General features: G+C 36.9%; 1 protein-coding gene across 1 annotated transcript in view; it reads left to right on the forward strand.

The window, feature by feature from the left end:
• Positions 1–19,827, forward strand: part of ADGRV1 (adhesion G protein-coupled receptor V1) — a gene marked incomplete at its 5' end in the record, with an annotated part of 521,373 nt that overhangs the window by 28,496 nt on the left and 473,050 nt on the right. Inside the window, 8 exons of the mRNA XM_081231559.1 lie at positions 437–622; positions 1,383–1,563; positions 2,282–2,445; positions 3,749–3,872; positions 4,888–5,154; positions 15,735–15,861; positions 16,514–16,731; positions 17,250–17,993. Of these exons, the coding sequence (XP_081087685.1) occupies positions 437–622; positions 1,383–1,563; positions 2,282–2,445; positions 3,749–3,872; positions 4,888–5,154; positions 15,735–15,861; positions 16,514–16,731; positions 17,250–17,993 (2,011 nt within the window). The remainder of the gene's footprint in view (positions 1–436; positions 623–1,382; positions 1,564–2,281; positions 2,446–3,748; positions 3,873–4,887; positions 5,155–15,734; positions 15,862–16,513; positions 16,732–17,249; positions 17,994–19,827) is intronic.

The raw sequence follows: 19,827 nt of genomic DNA on the forward strand, positions 1-19,827 counted from the left end.
AGCACAGGCTCCAGATGCGCAGGCTCAGTAATTGTGGCTCACGGGCCTAGTTGCTCTGCGGCATGTGGGATCGTCCCAGACCAGGGCTTGAACCCGTGTCCCCTGCATTGGCAGGCAGATTCTTAACCACTGTGCCACTAGGGAAGCCCAAAAGTTCGTTCTTTTTAATGTCTGAGTAGTATTCCATTGTGTGTGTGTGTGTGTGTGTGTGTGTGTGTGTGTGTGTGTATGTGTATATATATATATGTGTATATATATATATATATGTATGTATGTATATGTGTATATATATATACATATATATATATATATACCACATCTTTATCCATTCACCTGTTGTTGAACACTTAGGTTGCTTTCATATCTTGGCAATTATAAATAATGCTGTGAACATTGGGGTGCATGTATCTTTTTGAATTTTGTGGATTTTTTTAAGGAAGGAGAATCTGTAGAGCTCCACATCATCCGTTCCAGGGGAGCTCTTGTTAAGCAGTTTCTACACTACCGAATAGAGCCAAGAGATAGCAATGAATTCTATGGGAACACAGGGGTACTGGAATTTAAACCTGGGGAAAGGGAGATCGTAATCACCTTGCTAACAAGATTGGATGGGATACCAGAGGTATGGGATTTTATTTTTTCCGTGTGCTTTTGTGGAAAGTTGATAGTATCTTGTATATTATGAATATAAATATTTTGAACATTGGCAAGGAGATACAGGAAAGGAAGCGGGCAAGAAAGGATTGAGAAGTGCTTATGTTTGGAAAATTAAAAAAAAGAAGCTTAAAAAACAAAGTAAGACTTATTCCAATTTGAATTGTCCACGTTTGTCCTACATTAAAGCAATACCAAACAATGTGAAACGTTCAGTGTGTAATCAGTTTTCATCTCCTTTTAGGTTTATATATGTTAAACCTTATTTTATGTAGTCTGTATTAACTGAACTTTCAGTGATACAGTTTTGAACTGAAGAAATTTTTCTGTAAAATTACTCCTTTAAAGGAAATACATTTTAGTTGTATATTAAGGGAATCAGATATTGTTCCATTATGTTTGCATACCATTGCATATGTAGCTTTTACATTAATTTTATTTTATTTACTCTTATTAGTTTAAATGACTAGATCATCAGTGATAAGGTTAAATCTTCTTACAATTTTAATATAGTATCATGGTTTATCTTTTCCCTTTTTGAATAATGTATACTTATATCTGATGTCTCTCCTAATTGATGGAAGGGTGTTAAAAATTAAAAAAAAAATCAGCTTTGTTTATTCAGTGAGTGACATGTTTGTGAAAAGCTGATTCTTGAATATATATATTTTTATTTCCTCTGAAAATTTCAACTTTATATTTTTCCTAATTTGACATGTTCATTTTAGTTGGATGAACATTATTGGGTGGTCCTCAGCAGCCATGGTGAACGGAAAAGCAAGTTGGGAAGTGCTACAGTTGTCAACATAACGATTCTAAAAAATGATGATCCTCATGGGATTATAGAATTTGTTTCTGATGATCTAATTGTTACAATAAATGAAAGTAAAGGAGACGATACCTATAGTGGTAATTTATTCTACTTTTTATATTCTATTACTGTTTACTGAAGAAATTAGTCATATTTTTAGTTTATTTCTTTAGTAAATAGTTATTTTTAGTTGTCCAACTGCTGAGAAATTACATGTAGTACAGAAATTGGTGTTTTAAAAAATCATATTTAAGATTGCTATTTTTATTTCTTACATAGTGTTGTGATGATGACTTCAGTTATATTTTGATTTCAATTAACCATATGTGGTAGAACTCAAACACTCAAAAGAGTGAGTTGAGTCAAATAGGAAAAACTTTAAGAGTTACTGCTAGGGAACTATTGCAGTGGCACAAAATGAGATGTATTGATAGGTTATTTTTAGAGCTGTGTCTGTCTGGGTAAGAAAATCACTTTTGAGTATGCAGCTTCCTCTTGCTGCCCTTAACAAATATCCTTATAGGACTTTGTGATAGGTGTACCTAATTAGTCACCATTCTGCTCCTTTTGCTGAATGACTTTTAAAATCACAAACTGTGATAGAAAAGATCAAGTCCATTTATTTTATCAATTGTATACCTACAGAGGGAAGACTAGGTTAATTTATATATATACCTTGAGGCTGGGCTAAGGAAATAATTGGTTTTTATTAAGAAGAGGGCTTATTTTTACTTTTATTTGAACAATTTCTTCACTCATCATTTTCAAATTGTTTAATATATGCTCATATATGTTATACCCATTTGTATTTCACAGCTGTTTATGGTGTAATAAGAAATCGAGGCAACTTTGGTGATGTTAATGTATCATGGGTGGTTAGTCCAGACTTTACGCAAGATGTATTTCCTGTCCAAGGGACTATTTTCTTTGGAGATCAGGAATTTTCAAAAAATATCACCATTTACTCCCTTCCAGATGAGGTAAATGTTACACAAATAACTCTCTTTTTTTGTTTAATAATTATTTTTAAAAATAATTAAACATCTGGTAATTTACTTTGTCATGAGAATATGTGATAAAGCAGCAGTCCCCAACCTTTTTGGCACCAGGGACCGGTTTTGTGGAAGACAGTTTTTCCACTGATGGGGGTGGGGTTGGGCAGGGGGCAGGGGATGGTTCAGACGGTAATGTGAGCGATGGGGAGCGGCTGATGAAGCTTCTCTTGCTCACCTGCCGCTCACCTCCTGCTGTGTGACCCAGTTCCTAACAGGCGGCCGTGGCCCGGGGATTGGGGACCCCTCTAAAGAACTCATGTGTGATAATGTCTGACTATAAGCCTAAATAGAAATATTATTTTTGGTTTCCCTGAAGGCATTTTTAACTCTTAGAACTCATAGTCACTGGTGACACTGTGTAGGTGTCAAATATCAGGGATTCATACTTGTGAGAGAGGTTAAGCACTTGGTTTGTACTTAGGCCCTTTGAGGATGAGGGCACCATCTACCAAGTATCCTGTGGTGCACTCTCAGAATCGGGACATTGGACCAGATGGATGGTAGATTCAGGGTAATGCAGAGAAAGAAGTTAGTAACAAGGGGGTGGACCTTTCTGAGGGACACTGTGCTTCGAATATGGAAACCTGTCTCCTTTCCTTCACACTTGTGCCTCGAGAGACAAAGTTCCAACACTGTTCCATTTTAGGCTCTGGAGAAGACCAGCTTACATGGATGAGAAAGAGAAACAGTGTCCATCTGGGGAGCTATATAGGCTCAGAGATGTGGGGAGTCTCATCTTGTTAGGACAGGGGAATGAGGTCTTTGTGATGTACTTCGGTGAAACTTAAGTAAGGTTTGTAAGGGGCGTTTGAGAGCTAGCTGAGCTTTTGTTACGATTATGAATTCTGTTCTAAGTGTGTCAAAAAGTTATTTTTCTGTTCCATTGTTTTTCCTTAAAAACAATATATATCCTATTTTCTTATAGAAATAACTTAAGCTATGTAGTATTTCTGTTTTTAACTTATGTAAGGCAAAATATCTCTTTCCATTAAATTTTATAGTGAGTCAAAATAAAGTGACTGTTTGGATGAATGTACATTAAAATTTTGAGGGGTTCTGAGGCCTACTTGAATAATTTAGAGTGGTTCTGCCTCAGAAGTAGAAACGAACATTAGTACTGTTATTAATAAAGCTCTTTTTTTAAAAAGATAAAAACAATTTAGGAATATGTAGTGGAATTATTTATACAAATCACCTGACTAAAAGCATGTGTAACATTTTCCAAAAGATTCCAGAGGAAATGGAGGAATTTACCATTATCCTACTTAATGCCACTGGAGGAGCTAAAATAGGAAATAAAACTACTGCAACTCTGAGGATTAGAAGAAATGATGACCCCATTTATTTTGCAGGTGGTATTGCTTTCTTATTTGAGTGAGATCACATCTTTCTTGAACAGTATAAAAATACTTTTTTTCAATAATTGTTTTAAGTGAACATTTTCAATAAAGCACAATTGTTGCTTGTTTAAATAGGATTTCATAATTTGTTTGGATGATCATTATTCAAACTCTTTGACATTTTAACAAATACTTTTAAGGATCTTCCGAAGGAAAAATAAAATAAAATAACTACTATTTTATTAGCTTTGTTCTCCTCCCACTTTTAAATTCCAAGGTATTTTCTTTCCATTGTGCAAAAATGAACACTCTTCCACATAACCTCTTCCAGTACACAGTGTAGCCAGTTCAGGGTCTGCATATTATACTTAATGAATGGTTACTTACTATAATTACTATTATTTAATGGACATATAAGTTAACATATAAATTAAGGTTTCCCCATTTTTGCCACTTTAATGCTTTCTTTAGAACTGTCTTTTCCACCTGAGACATCTTTTAGTTTTATTTGGTATCTAATTCTTTCTTAAATCATTTTTGCAAGATGTTCAATTTATAACTGTAGGACTCTTAAACCTCTTGAGTATTATTGATTTATATTTTAACCTTCAGTTAACATGTACTTAATGAGTTAGTCCTGTGTTCAGTCTTCTACTAACCCTGTAGAAGAAGTGGCAAAAATAAAACCTAAGATATCTGGGCCTATTCTCAAGGAACTTATGGTCTAAATTTGAAAATAAAGTGTATGAAACAGTAGGCAGAGGATTCCAGACACTATGTAATTTACTGACAAATTGGGTGTTGAAGAAAATGGATTCCATAGGAGTCAAGGCAAGAGGAAGGCCATTGACTAGAAGTAATCAGAGGAGACCTCATGTAGGCGTTGGGATCAGAGCTGAGTCTTTAAGTAAAGACACAGTGGAGGTCATTTCTTGTGGGGGGCCAGGAGAAACATATGTGATCTGAAAATATGTAGATGGAATCAGAAAAGCTCACACGTTTCTTCTTTTCTTTATGAATATTTCAGAACCTCGTGTAGTGAGGGTTCGGGAAGGTGAGACTGCTGACTTTATAGTTCTCAGAAACGGATCTGTTGATGTTGCCTGTACCGTCCAATATGCTACCATGGATGGAAAGGCTACCGCCAGAGAGGGGGACTTTGTTCCCATTGAAAAAGGAGAAATGCTTGTTTTTGCAGTTGGAAGTAGAGAGCAAAACATATCTGTATTCGTTAATGAAGATGGTATCCCAGAAACAGATGAGTCCTTTTATATAATCCTCTTTAATTCAACAGGTAAATAAATTACATTTATGGCATATCTGTTTTTCAGTGCTTTTATGAGATGACATTAAGTATTTAACTGTCACCTGGGATTGTTCAAGAGCAAAATTGTTTATTTCATTGCTTTCTTGAGGGAAGGGTTGAGAAATATATGTGTTGAGACTTTGTGTACCTGGTATACTCTACGTCATTATTCTTAATCTTTTTTCACAATACAGCACACATAGAAAATTATGTTATTATTATATGAGGAATAGAAATCTTTTAGCTAAAGCTACCCTAAGTCTTTTCTACTCATCCAAGGGCTTAGGGCATCTGTAGTCTCTTCCCTCCTAGCAGGGTGCTGGGCATAGTGGTTGGGAAGCTGCATTCTGGGGGTGACTTGAGCCCAGTTGGCTCTACAGCCACAATGCATGACAATTTTCAGGAGGGGAAATTCCTTCTTCTCCATGGTATAAATGAAGCAGGATGTTTTGTCCCCATTATATGGGTCCTGAGAATGTTTTGACCCCATCTTTAGTAAATTAGAGGGAATATAGCTTATTTTGGTATTTATTTTATTCTTTTAAGAGTAAATAGAGTTATTTTTTTCCTTAATCTTTTAGATTAAGAAGACATGATACTCCGTCACCCCTGAATACGCGAGTGTGTTTTTTCCTATATACTGGGACATTTTCCTACATAACCACAATATAACCATTGAAATCAGGTTAACATTAATACAATTATTGCCTCAGACCCCATTCAGATTTCTCCAGTTTTCCCAACAATGTCCTTTCTAGCAAAAATGATCCTTTCCTAAATCATGCATTGCATTTAATTGCTGTGTCTCTTAATCTCTTCAGTCCGGAATAGAGTCTTTCCTTGACTTGCATGACCTTTATAATATAGAAGATTACAGGGCAGTTATTTTGTTGAATGTCCTTCATTTTGGTTTGTTTGATGTTCCTCATGATTAGATTCAGGCTTTGCATCCTTGGCAGGAATTTCATAGATGTAATTCTGTGTTCCCATTATATCCCTTCTGTTGGCACATGATTTTGTTTTGTCCCTTTACTGCCATGTTTACTTTGACCACAGTTTAGGTGGTGACTGCCAGGCTTCTCTACTGTACTTTTTGTTCCTTTGTAATTAATAAATATTTTGTGGGGGAGATAGTTTATGTAAATATCCTGTTACTCATCAAACCTCCAATTTTTTCATTGATATATTTATCAGTATGGACTCAGGATTTCTGTTTAATGCAGTGGGTTATATTTCGCTATCATTTTTTTTAACATCTTTAGAGTATAATTGCTTTACAGTGTGTTAGTTTCCGCTTTATAACAAAGGGAATCAGCTATACGTATACATGTATCCCCATATCTCCTCCCTCTTGAGTCTCCCTCCCACCCTCTCTATCCCACCCATCTAGGTGGTCACAAAGCACCGAGCTGATCTCCCTGTGCTATGTGGCTGCTTCCCATTAGCTATCTGTTTCACATTTGGTAGTGTATATATGTCCATGCCACTCTCTCACGTTGTCCCAGCTTACCCTTCCCCCTCCCCATGTCCCCAAGTCCATTCTTTACATCTGGGTCTTCATTCCTGTCCTGCCCCTAGGTTCTTTTTTTTTTTTAAGATTCCATATATATGTGTTAGCATACGGTATTTGTTTTTCTCTTTCTGACCTAACTTCACTCTGTATAACAGACTCTAGGTCCATCCACGTCACTACAAATAACTCAATTTCGTTTCTTTTTATGACTGGGTAATATTCCATTGTCTATATGTGCCACATCTTCTTTATCCATACATCTGTCAGCGGACACTTAAGTTGCTTCCGTGTCCTGGCTATTGTAAACAGAGGTGCAATGAACATTGTGGTACATGACTCTTTTTTTTTTTTTTTTTTTTTCTTTTTTTTTTTTTTTGCGGTATGCGGGCCTCTCACTGTTGTGGCCTCTCCCGTTGCGGAGCACAGGCTCCGGACGCGCAGGCTCAGCGGCCATGGCTCACGGGCCCAGCCGCTCCGCGGCATGTGGGATCCTCCCGGACCGGGGCACGAACCCGTGTCCCCTGCATCGGCAGGCGGACTCTCAACCACTGCGCCACCAGGGAGGCCCTACATGACTCTTTTTGAATTATGGTTTTCTCAGGGTATGTGCCCAGTAGTGGGATTGCTGGGTCGTATGGTAGTTATATTTTTAGATTTTTAAGGAACCACCATATTGTTCTCCATAGTGGCTGTATAAATTTACATTCCCACCAACAGTGCAAGAGGGTTCTCTTTTCTTCACCCCCTCTCCAGCATTTATTGTTGTAGATTTTTTGATGATGGCCATTCTGACTGGTATGAGGTGATATGTCATTGTAGTTTTGATTTGCATTTCTGTAATGATTAGTGGTGTTGAGCATCCTGTCATGTTTCTTGGCAATCTGTATATCTTCTTTGGAGAAATGTCTGTTTAGGTCTTCTACCCATTTTTGGATGGGGTTGTTTGTTTTTTTGATATTGAACTGCATGAGCTGCTTGTATGTTTTGGAGATTAATCCTTTGTCAGTTGCTTCATTTGCAAATATTTTCTCCCATTCTGAAGGTTGTCTTTTCGTCTTGTTTATGTTTTCCTTTGCTGTGAAGAAGCTTTTAAGTTGCATTAGGTCCCATTTGTTTATTTTTGTTTTATTTCCATTTCTCTAGGAGGTGGGTCAGAAAGGATCTTGCTGTGATTTATATCATAGAGTGTTCTGCCTATGTTTTCCTCTAAGAGTTGTATAGTGTCTGGCTTTACACTTAGATCTTTAATCCATTTTGAGTTCATTTTTGTGTATGATGTTAGGGAGTGTTCTAATTTCATTCTTTTACATGTAGCTGTCCATTTTTCCCAGCACCACTTATTGAAGAGGCTGTCTTTTCTCCATTGTATATTCTTGCCTCCTTTATCAAAAATAAGGTGACCATAGGTGTGGGGGTTTATCTCTGGGCTTTCTATCCTGTTCCACTGATCTGTATTTCTGTTTTTGTGCCGGTACCATACTGTCTTGATTACTGTAGCTTTGTAGTGTAGTCTGAAGTCAGGGAGCCTGATTCCTCCAGCTCTGTTTTTCTTTCTCAAGATTGCTTTGGCTATTCGGGGTCTTTTGTGTTTCCATACAAATTGTGAAATTTTTTGTTCTAGTTCTGTGCAAAATGCCAGTGGTAGTTTGATAGGGATTGCATTGAATCTGTAGATTGCTTTGCATAGTATAGTCATTTTCACAATGTTGATTCTTCAAGAACATGGTATATCTCTCGATCTGTTTGTATCATTATTAATTTCTTTTATCAGTGTCTTATAGTTTTCTGCATACAGGTCTTTTGTCTCCTTAGGTAGGTTTATTTATTCTTTTTGTTGCAGTAGTAAATGAGAGTGTTTCCTTAATTCCTCTTTCAGATTTTTCATCATCATTAGTGTATAGGAATGCAAGAGATTTCTGTGCACTAATTTTGTATCCTGCTACTCTACCAAATTCATTGATTAGCTCTAGTAGTTTTCTGGTAGCATCTTTAGGATTCTCTCTGTATATTATCATGTTATCTGCAAACAGTGACAGTTTTACTTCTTTTCCGATTTGGATTCCTTTTATTTCTTTTTCTTCTCTGATTACTGTGGCTAAAACTTCCAAAACTATGTTGAATAAGAGTGGTGAGAGTGGACATCCTTGTCTTGTTCCTGATCTTAGAGGAAATGGTTTCAGTTTTTCACCATTGAGAACGATGTTGGCTGTGGGTTTGTCATATATGGCCTTTATTATGTTGAGGTAAGTTCCCTTTGTGCCTACTTTCTGGAGGGTATTTATCATAAATGGGTGTTGAATTTTGTCAAAAGCTTTTTCTGCAACTATTGAGATGATCATATGGTTTTTCTCCTTCAGTTGGTTAGTATGATGTATCACATTGATTGATTTGCGTATATTGAAGAATCCTTGCATTCCTTGGATAAACCCCACTTGATCCTGGTGTATGATCCTTTTAATGTGCTGTTGGATTCTGTTTGCTAGTATTTTGTTGAGGATTTTTGCATCTGTGTTCATCAGTGATACTGACCTGTAGTTTTCTTTCTTTGTGATATCTTTGTCTGATTTTGGTATCAGGGTGATGGCGGCCTCATAGAATGAGTTTGGGAGTGTTCCTCCCTCTGCTATATTTTGTAAGAGTTTGAGAAGTTTAGGTGTTAGCTCTTCTCTAAATGTTTGATAGAATATGCCTGTGAAACCATCAAGTCCTAAGCTTTTCTTTGCTGGAAGGTTTTTAATCACAGTTTCAATTTCAGTGCTTGTGATTGGTCTCTTTATATTTTCTATTTCTTCCTGGTTCAGTTTCAGAAGATTGTGCTTTTCTAAGAATTTGTCCCTTTCTTCCAGGTTGTCCATTTTATTGGTATAGAGTTGCTTGTAGTACTGTCTCATGATTCTTTGTATTTCTGCAGTGTCAGTTGTTACTTCTCCTTTTTCATTTCTAATTCTATTGGTTTGAGTCTTCTCCCTTTTTTTCTTGATGAGTCTGGGTAATGGTCTATTAATTTGTTTATCTTCTCAAAGAATCAGTTTTTCGTTTTATTGATCTTTGCTATCATTTCCTTCATTTCTTTTTCATTTATTTCTGCTCTGATCTTTATGATATCTTTCCTTTTGCTAACTTTAGGGGTTTTTTTTTGTTCTTCTTTCTCTAATTGCTTTAAGTGTAAGGTTAGGTTGTTTATTTGAGGTGTTTCTTGTTTCTTGAGGTAGGATTGTATTGGTATAAACTTCCCTCTTACAACTGCTTTTGCTGCATCCCATAGGTTTTGGGTCATCGTGTTTTCATTGTCATTTGTTTCTAGGTATTGTTTTGATTTCTTCAGTAATCTCTTGTTTGTTTTTTTTTTTTTTTTTTTTTTGCGGTACGCGGGCCTCTCACTGCTGTGGCCTCTCCCGCTGCGGAACACAGGTTCCGGACGCGCAGGCTCAGCAGCCACGGCTCACGGGCCCAGCCTCTCCGCGGCATGTGGGATCTTCCCGGACCGGGGCACGAACCCGCGTCCCCTGCATTGGCAGGCAGACTCTCAACCACTGCGCCACCAGGGAAGCCCAATCTCTTGGTTTTTTAATACTGTATTGTTTAGCCTCCATGTGTTTGTATTTTTTACAGATTTTTTCCTATAATTGATACCTAGTCTCATAGCATTGTGGTTGGAAAAGATACTTGATATGATTTCAATTTTCTTAAATTTAGCAAGGCTTGATTTGTGACCCCAGATATGATCTATCCTGGAGAGTGTTCCATGAGCACTTGAGAAGAAAGTGTATTCTGTTGTTTTTTGGATGGAATGTTCTGTATATATCAGTTAAGTCCATCTCATTTAAAGTATCATTTAAATCTTGTGTTTCCTTATGTATTTTCAATTTGGATGATCTGTCCATTGGTGAAGGTGAGGTGTTAAAGTCCCCTACTATGATTGTGTTACTGTCAATTTCCCCTTTTATAGCTGTTAGCATTTGCCTTATGTATTGAGGTACTCCTGTGTTGGGTTCATAAATATTTACAACTGTTAAATCTTCTTCTTGGATTGATCCCTTGATCATTACGTAGTGTCCTTGTCTCTTTTTGTAATAATCTTTAAGTCTATTTTGCCTGATATGAGAATTGCTACTTAACTTTCTTTTGATTTTCGTTTGCATGGAATACCTTTTTCCATCCCCTCACTTTCAGTCTGTATGTGTCCCTAGGTCTGAAGTCGGTCTCTTGTAGACAGCATATATATGGGTCTTGTTTTTGTATCCATTCAGCCAGTCTATGTCTTTTGGTTGGAGCATTTAATCCATTTACATTTAAGGTCGTTATCGATATGTATGTTCCTATTTCCATTTTCTTAATTATTTTTGGTTTGTTATTGTAGGTCTTTTCCTTCTCTTGTGTTTCCTGCCTAGAGAAGTTCCTTTAGCATTTGTTGTAAAGCTGGTTTGATGGTGCTGAATTCTCTTAGCTTTTGCTTGTTTGTCTGTAAAAGTTTTAATTTCTCCATTGAATCTGAATGAGATCCTTGCTGGGAAGAGTAATCTTGATGATAGGTTTTTCCCTTTCATCACTTTAAATATGTCCTGCCACTCCCTTCTGGCTTGCAGAGTGTCTGCTGAAAGATCATCTGTTAACCTTATGGGGATTCCCTTGTATGTTATTTGTTGTTTTTCCCTTGGTGCTCTTAATATTTTTTCTTTGTATTTGATTTTTGATAGTTTGATTAGTATGTGTCTTAGCATGTTTCTCCTTGGATTTATCCGTATGGGACTCTCTGCGCTTCCTGGAGTTGATTGAGTATTTCCTTTCCCATATTAGGGAATTTTTCAACTATAATCTCTTCAAATATTTTCTCAGTCCCTTTCTTTTTCTCTTCTTCTTCTGAGACCCCTATAATTAGAATGTTGGTGCATTTAATGTTGTCCCAGACGTCTCTGAGAGTGTCCTCAATTCTTTTTATTCTTTTTTCTTTATTCTGCTCTGTGGTAGTTATTTCCACTATTTTATCTTCCAGGTCACTTATCCGTTCTTCTGCCTCAGTTATTCTGCTATTGATTCCTTCTAGAGAATTTTTGATTTCATTTTTTATGCTGTTCATCATTGTTTGCTCTTTAGTTCTTCTAGGTCCTTGTTAAACGTTTCTTGTTTTTTCTCCATTCTATTTCCAAGATTTTGGATCATCTTTAGTATCATTACTCTGAACTCTTTTTCAGGTAGACTGCCTGTTTCCTCTTCATTTGTTTGGTCTGGTGGGTTTTTATCTTGCTCCTTCATCTGCTGTTTCTCTGTCTTCGCATTTTGCTTAACTTACTGTGTTTGGGGTCTCCTTTTCGCATACTGCAGGTTTGTAGTTCCCATTGTTTTTGGTGTCTGCCCCCAATGGCTAAGGTTGGTTCTGTAGGTTGTGTAGGCTTCCTGGTGGAGGGGACTGGTGCCTGTGTTCTGGTAGATGAGTCTGGATCTCGTCTTTCTGGTGGGCAGAACTGCGTCCGGTGGTGTGTTTTGGGGTGTTTGTGACCTTATTATGATTTTAGGCAGCCTCTCTGCTAATGGGTGGGGTTGTGTTCCTGTCTTGCTAGTTGTTTGGCATAGGGTGTCCAGCACTGTAGCTTGCTCTTTGTGGAGTGGAGCTGGGTCTTAGTGTTGAGATGGAGCTCTCTGGGAGAGCTTTCGCCACTTGATATTACATGGAGCCGGGAGGTCTCTGGTGGACCAGTATCCTCAATTCAGCTCTCCCACCTCAGAGGCCCAGGTCTGACAGCCAGCCGGAGCACCAAGACCCTGTCAGCCACATGGCTCAGAAAAAAAAGGAGAAAAAAAAGAAAGAAAAAATAAATAAAAAGAAATAAAGTTATTAAAATAAAAAATAAAAAATAAAAAAATTATTAAAAATAAAAAAATTAAAAAGTAATTAAAAAAAGAAAAAAGAAAGAAAGGAGAGAGCCACCAAACCAAAAAACAAATCCACCAGTGATAACAATCGCTAAGAACTATACTAAGGAAAAAAAGGAGAGATGGAACCCTAGGTCAAATGGTAAAAGCAAAGCTACACAGACAAAATCACACAAAAAAGCATACACATACACACTTACAAAAAGAGAAAAAGGAAAAAAAATTATCTTTTGTGAAGTCTGAGGTCTTCTGCCAGCGTTCAGTAGGTGTTCTGTAGGAGTTGTTCCATATGTAGATGTATTTCTGATGTATTTGTGGGGAGGAAGGTCATCTCCACATGATACTGCTTCGCCATCTTGAAGGTGTCTCAGGAATTTTATTGCAGATGACCTCATCATCTGAGGGGCTCACACACCGCCATGGTGACCACCTTCGCCTGCCGTCCAGTACCCTTCATGGTGACTGCGGCCACCACCGTCAAGCAACTGACACTAACAACTAACTACTCGCCCTATTTCGCTATCGTTATTTACTTTGATGGTCAAATTGTCCCAGATTTGGGCAGTGGTAGCCTGTTCAAGATGACTTTTTTGTCTTTGTGACCTGTCCCTATTATACTGTGAGCATTTTCTTACTTCCTGGAACAGCAAGCTAGTCCAGACTCCTACTTTTCCTGTCAAAACCCTGAAATCAGTCATTTTTTCAAGAAGCCCTGACTCCTCTTAGTGAGGAATGTTATTTATTTATTTTATTATTATTATTATTATTTTTTGGCTGCGTTGGGTCTTTGTTGCTGCATGGAGGCTTTCTCTAGTTGCAGTGAGCAGGGGCTACTCTTTGTTGCGGTGCATGGGCTTCTCATTGCGGTGGCTTCTCTTGTTGCGGTGCATGGTCTCTAGGCGTGCAGGCCTCAGTAGTTGTGGCTCACGGGCTCTAGAGGAAAGGCTCGGTAGTTGTGGTGCACAGACTCAATAGTGGCTCGCAGGCTCAGTAGTTGTGGTGCATGGGCTTAGTTGCTCCGCGGCATGTGGGATCTTCCCAGACCAGGGCTTGAACCCGTGTCCCCTGCATTGGTAGGTGGATTTTTAACCACTGCGCCACCAGGGAAAGCCCAAGAATGTTAAGTAGAAAACAGGATCTCGGCACTAGGTATGCTAATTATTATTGAGTTTATGGTCCTCCTAGGCCCTCTTAAAGAGATAGGGAATATATGTATGTATGTATGAATTTATGTATATACACACACACATTAACATCTGTAGTTCTGTACCCAGCTGTATACATTGAAGACCGTTAGTTCACCTAGGGTCTCCATTTCTATCCAGTATCACAAGTTTCATTCTAGTTTTCATATTTATCTCTTCCTCCACGGTAATGAGAAATCCAGCTCCCATTATCTTTAGTATCAATATATTTACTTATTTGATTAATTCACCTTGTGTGTAACCACTTTCCCATTGCTTCGTTTACCTTCTTCCCACAATGAGTCTGCTTTTCTTACTGCAGTAGTGTTCTAGCTTCCTGCTCTAGGCCAACCCCCTACCCTCATGTGGATGCCCTCCCACTCCATTCAGACTCCAACATCAAACCCCAAGCTTTTCTCTGTTGGAGATGTCTTCCTTACCCTGCGTGAGCTCTAACCTTGTGTTGGGTCACTGTGGTGTCGTATCCCTAACTCACAGCACGCATGCCTACGTTGTGCTCTACCTCTTAGACTGAAATATTAAGAAAGAAGAAGAGGAAAAGAAAGACATCACTTAATTTTTGTTTGTGCTGTGTTTATCATTCTCCCTATTCCTTTGTCTCTCTATTTGTGTCTTTCTTCCTATTCCCCTTCCTCTCCATTATTTTCAATACCACCTATGACATGTTGCATAACAAATGTACATTATAGCAGAACCCTGCCAAAATTAGGCGTTCTTGTTTTATTTGTTTTTGTTAGATTTTATGATATATTTTAAGTTATTTTATTCCTGCATAATGTCAGGATTTTCTATATAGTGATTTACTGTCTGTTTTTATGTTTTTTTCCTCTTTCCATTTGCTAATATTATCAAGTAAGTTTGAGTACAGTTGTATATTTATATAAATTATTTTTAATGTGCTGGTTTGCCACGTATTTCTGTTTCTCTAATTTTAGTTTTAGGTGTTGTCCTCGTCTAATTTTCAAAGTTTTATTTGTGTCAGTTCAGCAAACTTTGATAAATACCAATGACTGAGCATCTACCCTGCTAGAGGATGAAATTGATTAAGAAGCATTTGTACAAGAACTTAACAGTAATATTTGTGTGTGTGCCTGAGTGTGTGTACGTGTCAGTGTGTGTGTGTGTATTAATATAAGGTGATAATCACTATGCCAGATTGACAAAGTGTGAAGTGCTGTAGGAACACAGTGGAGGATGCACTTAACTTGGGAATTCAAGGAAGAATTCCCGGAAGAGTTGTTGCTTGAGCTGGTCCTGATGAGTGAAAAGAAGTGAATAAAGGTTGGGAAGACTTTTGCTCACAGAGGGAACAGCTCCAGTAAGAGGAAGAGCTATGGACCTCAGGGGAGTGATTAGAAGAGACCTAATTTATTGGCTGTAATGGTGCTAACATGCTGTGGAAACAATTGGAGTAGAAAGGAATCAAGTTCAACACCATAAAGATTGCTTTGTTCTTTGTATGATCAGATCAGACTCTGCTGCCTAAAGGTGGAGATCTAAATGGAAATAATTGGGTTGCCCAAAAGGTTCGTTCAAGTTTTTCCATAAGATGTTATGGAAAAACCCGAATGAACTTTTTGGCCAACCCAATATTTAAGCCAGTGATTCTAATTAATATATCTTATGGGGTAATACTTTCATTAATTTTTATGAAATGAAAGAATCTACCTCAAAATGTTGAAATTTGATAAAGCTATGTTTTTAATTTCTAATTAAACTATTGAGGTGATATTCCTATTGCAAAGAAAAATATCATGTATGTTTTTCAGTAAAGTAGTTCTTCTGTAATTAAACATTTCTTCAGAGACAGGTCACATTAAACTTATTTAGGCATCTCTTTCATTTATTTATGACCTTCAATGAGGAAATTCTTCCTGGAATTTGAACCTTATTTTAAATTGTTTCTTAGTTTAAAAATACAAATTTAACAATAAGTCAAGTACTTTTCTGTTATTTTGACTTTTCCATTTTTAATTTAGGTGATACAGTAGTATATCAATTTGGAATAGCTACAGTGATAATTGAAGCTAATGATGACCCAAATGGTATTTTTTCCTTGGAGCCCATAGACAAAGCAGTAGAAGAAGGAAAGACTAATTCATTTTGGTAAGCATACTTGGACAAGCAAATTCAAAATTGGTTAAAATAAAATAAAATCTTTACGTATGCAAAAATTTGAAACATTGTTAATCTTTCAAAATTAAAAAAATGGTTAAGAATGGAATAATTTCAAAGTTGGTAGTCTGAATGAATTGTAAACTTTGTTCATGCTGTTTCCACTTGTTAAAAAAAACCCCGACACTTTAGATGGAAAGCAGATAATACTCTCCCCACCCTCCTTTACCCCACTTCTGTTCCTCGTCAAGACTGAGAGACTTCAATTATTCAAGGTCTTCTGGAATTCTTCTTTCAAATGATATGTGACTACCCTCACCCTAGGCTTTGCTTTTGAAGAACTTTTACCAATTCTCATCTAAATATTTTTTGATTGGATTTATCTTAGAATTTATCTTTCAGTTTGGACTTCGAAGATTATGATTTTTAAGACTGCTTCTTTTTATTATTTAAAGTTCTACTTCATTCTTCCTTTTCGATGAGATTCTTCATGGTTGCTCAGTAAGAACTGGCTGGCTGGTTTATATTAAAGATGATAAATAGACAAAGTGTATTTCTGAGATAATACAGAAAGTTCTCAGTAGAGTTACTCACTACTTATACATTTTTCATAAAAAATCATTTTCTTTAATTTGTTATACAGGATTTGGAGGCACCGAGGACACTTTGGCAATGTTTCTGTGGCTTGGCAGCTATTTCAGAATGATTCTGTTTTGCAACCTGGACAAGAGTTCTATGAAACGTCAGGCACTGTTAACTTTATGGATGGAGAAGGAGCCAAACCAATAATTCTCCATGCTTTTCCAGACAAAATTCCTGAATTCAATGAGTTTTATATTTTAAAGCTTGTAAACATTTCAGGTACTGTGTTTTCTCATCTCTTTTATTTTACCACCAAAATTTACTATTTTATGCTGGAATAATTAGAGCTGTATAGAAAATACAGTTAAATGAAGTTTTATGGATGGAGACATATCCATCCTCAAACTTGTAAATAGATTTTTTTCCACACCAAATAGAGTATCTCAAACAAAACATTAATGGTAGTTAGGAAGTACAGATTCATGGTAGCTGAAAGTTGGTCTTCATACTATAATTTAAATAATCAATTTTCCCATCACTTTTGGTTTTAAGCATGGGAATTAAACCTTTCTAGTTAGTATCCTCTTTTCAGGCTCGACTGGTTGTTAATGAAATTATACTGAACCAGAATACCCTTGAAAATGTGGTGAAAGCCATATGGTGACACTATTGTTCATTGATTAACAAGTAAATTACTTAACGAGAAGTTTGCTAAACAAATTCTTTTTGTCTTCATCTTGTACTAAAAAGTACTCCCAATTCTGGTTTTTCATTCCTTAAAAATTATCTTATCACAGGTGGGTCCCCAGGTCCTGGGGGCCAACTGGCAGGAACCAACCTCCAGGTGACAGTAATGATTCCATTCAATGATGATCCCTTTGGAGTTTTTATCTTGGATCCAGAGTGCCTAGAGAGAGAAGTGGCAGAAGATGTCCTCTCAGAAGATGATATGTCTTATATCACCAACTTTACCATTCTGAGGCAGCAGGGTGTCTTCTGTGATGTACGAGTAGGCTGGGAAATACTGTCTAGTGAGTTCACTGCTGGTTTGCCTCCAATGATAGATTTTTTGCTGGCTGGAATTTTTCCCAGCACTGTGCATTCACAGCCGCACATGAGGCGTCACCATAGTGGAACAGATGCTTTGTACTTCAGTGGACTAGAGGGTGCATTTGGAACTGTTAATCCAAAATACCATCCCTCAAGGAACAACTCAATTGCCAACTTTACATTTTCAGCTTGGGTAATGCCCAATGCCAATACGAATGGATTTGTTATAGCAAAGGATGATGGTAATGGAAACATCTACTATGGGGTAAAAATTCAGACAGATGAATCCCATGTGACACTTTCCCTTCATTACAAAACTCTGGGTTCCAGTGCTACATATATTGCCAAGACAAGAGTCATGAAATACTTAGAAGAAAATGTTTGGCTGCATCTTCTAATTATCCTCAATGATGGTATAATTGAATTCTACCTTGATGGAAATGCAATGCCCAGAGGAATCAAGAGTCTAAAAGGAGAAGCCATTACTGATGGTGAGTGTTATCTTTACAATTAGGACCCTGAATTTTGAGTTTTTAAAAATTTTGACTTCTTAAAAAGGCTAGTAGGTATTTAAAAATCTGCTTGTGTATTATTGGTTTATTTTTTTAAATAAAACTACACGTCTACCAAGACCATAAGTTCTGTGCTGAGTGTTGCAGAGATGAATGAGGCAGTCTCTGCCCTTAAAGTACCTGAAATAGGCTCTGGGAGAGAGGTGTGCAAACAGATCACGTCAACACATTGTAGGAAGAAAGAAAAAATTAATAAGGAAGAAAGAAAAAAATTCCTCTTGTGATAGTAGGAGGGATGGGTGTGATATTCCAGGTAGAAAAGGGAACAAAGGTGTAGAAGTGTGAAGCAGAGTATTGTATCTGGAGAACTGCTGTCAGCTCAGTGTTCTGGAGGTAAAGGGTGGTGGAGATAAGGTTAAAGAGGAATCAAAAGAAAATCATATTGAACAATCCAGCAGTTACAGGGGTTTATAGTATCAGGAGTTAAATAGATGAATTCTATGGTGTGCTTTAAAGAGAGAGAATCCTTGTCTTTAAGCTGAATTATGTGCTGTTTCCTTGATAAACACACTTGTTTGCATGTTTATGTACAAATATCAGTTATTTCTGTTACAATCACCAGTTCTCTCCCAGGCCCTCTATCCTATAGTTTGATTCTGTTTTTTTATTTAGTAGGAAAGTAGAGCAGAGCTTATATACCCTTGAAAATATCTTAACAGAATATTTTCCTTCTGAACCTCCTGCATTAGATATCTGGTTGTATTTTTTCTTGCCCAGTAGGAAAAAAGATGGGAAAAAGAACAACATACACACACTACTGATTTCAGCCTGAAGAACTGTGCTTACAACAATCTGTGGCATTCAATTATTAATCTTTTGATTGTGTGAATATATACATATGTCTGTTAACATTGATGTTAACATCAGTTTTTTTGACATGATGTTAACCACCATGATGACATGGTGGTAGAATGGGAAAGATTGGGGAAAGTAAGAGCTGGTGTTTCTTTATGTAGCTTACTGCAAGGAACTTATATTGTCTATATAATTTGTAACTTAGAAATAAAATTGAAAAGGTATATATATATATTTAGGTTATTAATGAAATACAGGATATTTTATGTATATTATAAAATATACAAAAGTGTATATAGGTGTACAGGTAGATGAATTAAAAAATTTTTTAAATTCATCAGTTTCAGCACTCCATGTAACTAGCCCCCAGATCAAGAAACAGTGTTCCAGAAGCCCTCTTTGGCTCTTCTCTAGTCATTGACTCATCCCCATGCCCAACTACTATTGCCATTTCTAAGAGCATAAGATTAGTTTTAAATCTTTTTAAAATTTATGTACATAGAATTGAGCAGTGCGTACGCTTGAGTGTCTGGGGTTTGTTCAGTATTGTGTGTGAAGTTCATGTGTATTTTTGTCTATTGTAGATATTTCACTCTCATTACTATATAGTCAGTCCAGAACCTCTGGAGAAGGCATGGAGGCAATCCCAAATCACTGCCAAACTCTCATCTTACATAAATATCTTAGTTGAGTTATTGGAGAGGGAATAAGTAAAGTAATAAGAATTGGTGAATTCCTAAAAAGGGTTATTATTGATGCATAGTAAAGAGTTGAGCTGCATATTGTTACTATCATGAAAAAGTCCTTAAAACTCATATAATGTTGTTCCTGGGAAGGAATATTTCTTTTTCTACATTTATTGCATTAGTTGTTTCGATTAAAAGTTAGTTTTGGTCCACAAAAACTCCTTCTGCTGAATTCTCACAACTTCATTTAACTCAAGGTGAATTTCTAACAG

The sequence above is a fragment of the Mesoplodon bidens genome (genome assembly GCF_964165515.1).
Source record: "Mesoplodon bidens genome assembly, chromosome: 4".
NCBI classification, from domain to species: Eukaryota; Metazoa; Chordata; class Mammalia; order Artiodactyla; family Ziphiidae; genus Mesoplodon; species Mesoplodon bidens.